The sequence below is a fragment of the Apteryx rowi genome, unplaced genomic scaffold (assembly GCF_003343035.1).
Source record: "Apteryx rowi isolate R43461 unplaced genomic scaffold, aptRow1 scaffold_597, whole genome shotgun sequence".
NCBI classification, from domain to species: Eukaryota; Metazoa; Chordata; class Aves; order Apterygiformes; family Apterygidae; genus Apteryx; species Apteryx rowi.
This window is the reverse complement of record NW_020450868.1, coordinates 1721-9560: the sequence shown is the minus strand read 5'-3', so window position 1 is coordinate 9560 and position 7840 is coordinate 1721. Positions and strand designations below refer to the sequence as shown.

Below are 7840 nucleotides of genomic sequence, written 5' to 3'. Positions count from 1 at the left end.
CGGCGGAGCTGCGGCAGGAGGGACAGGGCGGCGCCGTCAGCCGGGCGGCCCGGGCTCCGCACGGCCCATCCCAGCCCGGCACGGCCACAGCCGGCACAGCCCGGCCGAACCCAGCACGGCCAGAGCCAACACAACCCGGCCGGACCCGGCATGGCCAGAGCCAACACAACCCGGTCAGACCCGGCACAGCCAGAGCTGGCACACCCCAGCTCAGCCTGGCACAACCGGAGCCAGCACATCCCGGCCAGGGCCAGCACAGCCCTGCTCGTCCTGGCACAACCAGAGCCAACACAACCAGGCCAGGGCCAGCACAGCCCAGCTCGGTCCGGCACGACCAGAGCCAACACAACCAGGCCAGGGCCAGCACAGCCCAGCTCGGTGCGGCACAGCGCAGCCCGGCTAGAGCCAGCGTGGCTTGGTTCGACACAGCACAGCCTGACCTAGCATGGCTTTGGCTTGGCATAAGCGTGCTCGGCACAGCACAGACAAACTTGCACAGCTTGGCTCAGCACGGCCAGACCCAGCACGGCACGGCACTCAGCGCAGCGCAGCGCAGCTCGGCAAGACCCGACATAACGTGTCTTGGCACTGCACGGCACAGCTCCGCTCCGAGCCAGCCTGTCTTTAGCGGGGCAGGGAGGGTCTCAGAGTGGGGTCTTACCTCTCGTAGCTGGACAGACTGCCATCTTCTGACCTAGCGTTGGAGGAAGGAGAGTTAGAGGCAGGTGGAGGGAGCACGATTTCATAGCTAGTCTCTGAACTACCATGCACAACACCTCCTCAGAGTCAGGCCAGCCCCACGGAGTAAGATGTCCCCCAGGGGAGGATGGACTCCGTCCCAGAGAAAGCGCTCGCTTCTCTGGCAGCCGCTGCACAGCTTTCCCGAGATCTCTGCCCACGTGCTCCCCAGCACACATGTGCAAGCCCGACAAGGGGCCCAATTCTTTGGGAAAAGAAAGGTGTGTCGGGACGCCCTGTGCCACGGTGCACAAGTAAGCCCCACCAAGGAGAGGCAAACACTCTCTGCTTTATCAGCAACAGAACCCTGTGCCCCACAGTGCCGAGGGGAGACGGGGACAGAAGGAGGGCAACGTCTGACGAGTCCTGACCACGCTTCTCTACAGCAAGGAATCTGTCCTTGCACCAAGGTAGGCACTTTGGGGGACAGTCGGGGAGAGCAAACAGCAGGTCCCCTTCTTGGAGCACGTGCTACTGTTTCTGCATTACGTCACTTTTCCAGGTAAATGGTGCACAGGCTATCATACTGCACATCTCTGCACCCACAGTTTAGAGAAGGACATGCTATTTCTGCCAGGGCAGAAGAACCCACAAGAGTCCTGGCCTTACCCAGCAGGCGTTCTTTCTAAACCTGCGTGCTGAACTCATGCTTTCTCTTCGCTCTTTCCGTGACCTCGCGCTGTCTCCCACATGCTCTTTCCCTCCACATTTGGACAGAATGTGTGGCCTTCCAGCTTGCTCTGTCTTTACTGAGACCTGTCGCTTCTCCTGCATCCTTCTTTTGCCCTTCTAAGGCTTGCTTTTCCCAGGAATTAGCAAGTGGAAAACCAATTTCTTCTAGCTCGTTCACACAGACAGCAAGCTTGATGTCATGAAATCCACTTCTGCTAGTTTTGCTTCCGCTACATTTGTATATTCTGTAAGTCTGTCTGTTGTTGGCTAGTTTCCTCCTTTGATGAGCCACAAACAGTTCCCACAGTTTACAAACCACATTGTTTCCAAAGTGCTGCATTCCCTGCCACTCCCCAGTAGGTAAATCCCATTCACATGAGCTTGTTTGGGAATTCACTGCTCCCAGAAATCCCTGCCCATCTCCCAGACCCAGAAAGGAAGATTTACATTAGGCAACTAAAATTACTTTACCTACTAGTTTGCGATCCCTTCCTCACGCAGAACCTGTTCAGCTGCTTCCACTTCATGATCAGGACAGTGCCACCAACAACAACAGGGAGGAAGAGACAGAAGCCGAGCAGCAGCCAGGTCTTCAGTGTGTCCTTGGAGGAGCTTTTTGAGATAAGATCTAGGGAGAAAACCAAACATGCAGCTCAGGGTAACTGCAAGGCAATGGCAAGGGCAGCCTGCTCAGTTGTGAGATTTTCCTGTGAGGCTTTTCCAGGATGGTGGCAGCTGCCGTTGCACCCAGTAAAAGCGTCAGGGATCCAAAGCCCCAGCTTCGGGGTACTCACCGGCATCCAGCATCCGCGGCCCGCTGCTGATGCTGCTGCCTGAAGGAGATCCTTGAACCTTGCAGTTTGGAGGTTTCCAGCCCGGAAAACAATGGCAAATCTTCTTATTATTACACACCTGCAAACATCAGGGTGGAAACAAAACATTCCCTGTTTATAAAAACCTGTACTGAGGACTGCTACTAAGTCATCACTAGGATTGTTGTTTTCCTGCCCACCCCCTTCCCTCTTACACAGACTCCCACGGCTGCGGTTACAGCCAGGCTGCGAGCACTACTCAACGCCGATGTTTGCGAGAACTGATCGAACTTTCTGTGTTCCCAGTCTGCTATATGCCATGCTGCCTCTCACCTTCCACAACTATACTCATTATTTCCAACACTAGTTCAGTTATATCCTCTTTAGATATCCTTTTTCAGCTTTCTGCTAATCTAGACAAGCAAATAATCCACACTCCTTTATCTCATTTATTTTTGGTCTTAGGATCGAAAGTAAATTAGGTATTAATACTTAATTTCTTCCACCATAACTCATTATTGCATGACAATTTTGGAGAACGAGTATCAGCCCAGAAAAACTTGCAGGCTAATTCACAGACAAGTCACAGTGGACACTGAAAAATACACTCTCTCTCTTCTTCAGCAATATTAGTCAAAACAGTAACACTATATCAATAACATTACTGTTACTTACTCCGTGTCCGTAGCATTTTTTCTGCGGATTGCAATCATACTTCAGGACTGAATGTGGATGGCAAGTGCCATTCAGACAAACCTAAAAGTCCCAAAGGAAAAAAAAATCCATCTGAGCGCTTTTTCATCACTCTTTAACACACTAGCCAAAACTCTTAAACAGAATCCTAGGTCTAAAGAATGCTCAATAAGTAAATAAGCACAGATAATAATTAACAAAAACATAAGTAGAGACTACCTTTAAACTATACAGCAAAATGACAACTCTTTCTAGAACTGTTACACTTGTGGTATATTTAAATATCTGTCACTTTCAGGTATTTGTGAAATATTTCTTACCTTTCTGGGACCACATTTTGTGCCTTCTTTAACCAGGAGAGGATCTAGCACTGTGGGTCCACGCATATAATCAAAAGACACACACAGATGTTCTTGCACTTGAGCATAAATCACGGCGCCTTTAATTTGTGTGAATGGAATACGATTCGGGTATGTACATATTAACTTTCCACATCCTAGATTCCTAAAAGAATCGATCGGCACAAAAGATTAAAAGTGTGGGCACAGCATCTGATCGATCAGAATGCTGGAGAAGCTGAAGCACACAACTCGGGAAAGGAGATTTAAATAAGAAAAAATTCACAAGCAGATTATGTTTCAGAAGAGCTGGATCCTTGATAGAAGGAGAGAAGCTGTTCTAGAAGGACATTAAATGATTGCACAATTAGGTGTTTCGTGAACTTGCTTCTCATGTATCCTTTCAACAGTCTCCAGCACCTCCCATACTCCTCAGACTTTAACAAGCGTGTGCTCGTCAGGAAGAAGAGAGGTCGAGCGCGTGAGGCTTCTCACGTTTGTCGTGCCCTGCGCAGAGCACTCTGCTCACCCCTGAATGTCCCTTACATGGAACCTATTCCTCATAACACCAGCATTATCTGCTTCGGGGGAAAGCCCAGTTTATCAAAACCGTTTCTCTAAGAATGCCTAAGGCTAATGCAGGAAGAAAATGCAGTCCCGCAAAAAGAAAACCCTACAGAGAAGGCAACCTCCCAGCAGATTCTAACTATCTGCATCTTCAGTAAAGGTAAGCACATATTAAATAGGCGTTCCCAGTAAAACACTTTCCATTCCTTGAAACATACAGCCAAGAACAGGCCTGATACCCATCTTTCGGGTGATTTCCACAGTGTCCAAATCTATCTTGTTGACTGTTGACTTCTTCATAACATGCCAAAGGAGCGTTTTTTGCACCTGGAAGTTTAGCAACAATATTGATTATAACTGAAGGTAATACAGAATGACATACTTCTGTTGCCTTTAACATTTATAAATTCTGGTATTTGTCAGAGTAATACTTAGCTAGCATTCCAACCCCATCTCTAGCTGCTTACGCTCAAATTGTGAGATGGACCTCATGGACAAATGGAATTACCTTAAAAGTCCAAAAGACCTTCCACAACAGTATCTGGATATTTTTCTGGCTCTTTCTCATCTCTGAAGAGGCAGTGAGTTGTGTATGACAAGCTGTTTGTCAAAATTAGCCTGAAATCCTCATGTAACCAGACAGCCTTCCTCCTCCTGACAGTCAATTCCTTTCCACTCTCCCCAAGTGTAGGAAATCTGTCATTTAGTCTCCTCTGTCTTTCCCTACACTACCTACTTCCAGCATTCTCCGGCTTCCCCAATTTCATGCAAGAGAGCAGGTGGCTGTCCACCGCAATTGGATGCCATATTCTGCCCCTATACCACTCCTTTCAAAGCTGGCTGAAACTCAGTTCAGACTTCTCGGGCAGCTTCACGGGTGGAGTGACAGAGACTGAGAACTACACAGAATGACACTAGGCATACTGTTATTAAAAACTGTGCTGGAACTAGACGTTAGTACCAATGAAAACAAAATTGCCTCTGTTACCTTTCCCATAGAGTCTCTGGCACTGTAGGTCAGGAGACTGGCAGCGTCCTTTGTAGCAGTAACCAGTGCCGTGCTCACAGTCGTGCCCATCCTGAATATAAAAGTCAGGGGGGCAGGATGCAGAGGTCCCATTGCAGTACTCTGCAAGATCACACTGTGCATCAGCAGGGGGCCGGCACTTGGTATTCTTCTGTTTAAACTGGTGAAAGAGGTACGAATGAGAGATCTGTGGTCCGTCAAGGCGATGGATGGCCCGTAATGCTTCAACAGCGCAATTTTCCAAAGCCTCGGATGATTACGCAGAGGGAGCACACAGCTGCGCCAACGCTACAGAATGGCAGAGCTGCTGCACCTCGCGCACACCACTCGCCACTCCTGACACCCACACGCCTGCCAGCGCTCTTCTCTTGGCCCTTACATACCCGTCACACACATACACACATACACACACACACCAGTGTGGTCCCCTCTCAAACCCCACGCAGGCCCTCCTGACACTGTCAGAAACGCATCCCCAATACCTGCGGACCATCTCTTGGGTCCTYGGCTCTCAGGTCACCATATGCACATTGGGGTGATGTTCACAGTCTTCCCCTGGGAATTTTCCTCCCTGGGATTTTAGGGACTTGAGCTGGAAAGCCCTACCCCAGGAACCGCTCTGATTCTATCCAGCCCTCCAACAGACTTCCAAGAATCTGCACACAATGCTGAGTTTTCCTGTGCTTCAGCTTCCCATGCCTAACATGGTGATCACCAGGCTCCTCCTACCAGTCTTTCAAGAGTGACTGTCTGCATACTCCAACAGAAAGGTTGTCTCTATCCTTAAGCATGGGAATGTAATATTTCTCCAAAAATTAATAATTATCTTGTGATAATTATAAAAACATGCCTTACCTGACATCTATCACAACATAATCCAGAGGAACATTTCACTCCAGGCTTAAATTGACAATCTGTAGTACAGCATTTATCTGTCAGACAATCCTGAGGACACATTACAGAATCATGTTATTCTAGATTTTCCTTCCCCTAGAGCTATCCACTTTYAAAAGTTCTCCTCTCCCTTCTTATTCCCAAAATATAAAACTTGGGCAACATCTAGGAGAAGGTAGAGGACAAAGCTGCAACCGGATTGATGCTGACATAGGAACAATCTAAAAACAGACATAAATCCTTCCTGGTCTGGCTCGTACTCCAGCTGTGTCCTCAAGGGTTCATTATTCTAAATGTCAGAAGAGTACAATTTTACATATTTAGCCATAATTATTGTAGTACTAACCTCTACTGACCCACAGTCGCACTGCTCTCCATGTTCCACAACACTATTGCCGCAGACTGCAGTTTTCCTGTAGGACAGTCCACTCAGTTGGGGTCTATTGAAAAGGCAGTCTCCTCTGTTTTGCTTGAGAAAGTTTTCGAAGTCTCCAATGCTGCAGCTACTGAAGGCTTTTACCCCACCGAAACGTCTAAAATAAATTAATTGTCTATACTTGTTTATGTTCCAACACATCCACCACTGCTCATTTTCTTAAAACTTCTATACAGTTCAAGAACTTGTTAAAATGTCACAAGGCAGGCTAAATGTTCTACTGGGTGTCTTTCAGTTCACTTGCAAAACTAGATTTACAAATGTAGTCACTAATTTAACTACTCTCCTTCCTTCCTAGAGCAAGAAGAACAGAGACCTGAAATTGTCAGAATTTCAAATATGAAGTCTATTGAAAATACATTGTATTATTTTGAGTTATTGTAATTTTTGCAATGGAATGCCATTTCACACAATAGGTGAGGCTGGAAGGCACCTCTGGAGATCATCCAGTCCAACCCTCCTGCTCAAGCAGGGTCACCTAGAGCAGGTTGCTCAGTCGGGTTTTGAATATCTCCAAGGACGGAGACTCCAGAACCTCTCTGGGCAACCTGTGCCAGTGTTCAACCACCCTGACAGTAAAGAAGCGTTTTCCGCGTTCAAGTGGAATTCCCTGTGTTTCAGTCTGTGCCCGCTGCCTCTTGTCCTGTCACTGGGCACCACTGAGAGGAGTCCGGCCCCATCTTCGTTACACCCTTCCTTCAGATATTTATACGCATGGATAAGATCCCGGGGCCGTCTCTTCTCCAGGCTGAACAGGCCCAGCTCTCTCAGCCTCTCCTCGTGTGAGAGAGGCTGCCAAAGGCATCTCTGATCAAAGCATGCTACACTGTGATCCTTGCAACACGAACACGGCATAGCGTACGCTTCGGCACTTCGCTGGAAGATACCAAACTGTTCAGACAGAAAGGGCTCTGTCTGCGGCATACAGAATCAACATTGCTGACATTGGGGACAACTCCTCAAATCCCACTAGCGTGTCCTTTCCAAAATGCCTCATCTACACCTGGCAACTGGAGTTCCGACAGGAAAAAGGCAACRTCGCAGACAGAAAGAGAATATGAAAAACTTACAGTGCGTTTGAGTTCATTACACAAACGGGGCCAGGACACCAGCAGTCCCTGGATCTGTCATAGGTCATTCCCAGGCTCAGCCCCAGCAGCTGCGCCAGGATGATGGAAAACGACTCCAGGGTCACAGTCCTCTGGTACTAGAGGGAAGAGAGAGCAGAGCGTTGCCGCACCGTCGCCTTCCTCGCGCAGGCAGCAGCCCTGGATGCCGCCCAGGGCTGCTCCTGCCCCAGGCTCCCGCTGCCTGCGCCTCGAGACGCCCGTGCCGGCACGCGGTCGGCGTGCGCCGGAGCTCCCCGGTAAGGAGGAGAGCGCGGCGCAGGGCTGGGCAGCGCGCGCCACGCTCACGGCCGGGGCGTCACCTCCGGGGCCGGCGGAGCGCCCGGCCCTGCAACGCGCGCTCCCCTCCCAACCCCGCCGTGGGCGAGCACCCGCGCCCCAGGCACGGCACGGCCCCGCCGCCAGCACGCGCTGCCCTTCCCGGGGCCCACCGCCCACCCGCGCTCTGCCTCCCTCCCCGCGCACACGCAGACACGCGACGCCGTACCACGGCCACTCCGCCGGAAGTCTGTCGCTGGCATGCCTGCCCTGGGATC

The 7840-nt window shown here is 50.0% G+C and overlaps 1 protein-coding gene across 1 annotated transcript in view; it reads right to left on the bottom strand.

The window, feature by feature from the left end:
• Positions 1 to 657: 657 nt before the first annotated feature.
• Positions 658 to 7840, bottom strand: part of LOC112974183 (disintegrin and metalloproteinase domain-containing protein 32-like) — a gene marked incomplete at its 5' end in the record, with an annotated part of 8882 nt that continues 1699 nt past the window's right edge. The window contains 7 exons of the mRNA XM_026082872.1: positions 658 to 694; positions 1882 to 2038; positions 2205 to 2322; positions 2898 to 2978; positions 3236 to 3419; positions 4039 to 4147; positions 4809 to 5007. Of these exons, the coding sequence (XP_025938657.1) occupies positions 658 to 694; positions 1882 to 2038; positions 2205 to 2322; positions 2898 to 2978; positions 3236 to 3419; positions 4039 to 4147; positions 4809 to 5007 (885 nt within the window). The remainder of the gene's footprint in view (positions 695 to 1881; positions 2039 to 2204; positions 2323 to 2897; positions 2979 to 3235; positions 3420 to 4038; positions 4148 to 4808; positions 5008 to 7840) is intronic.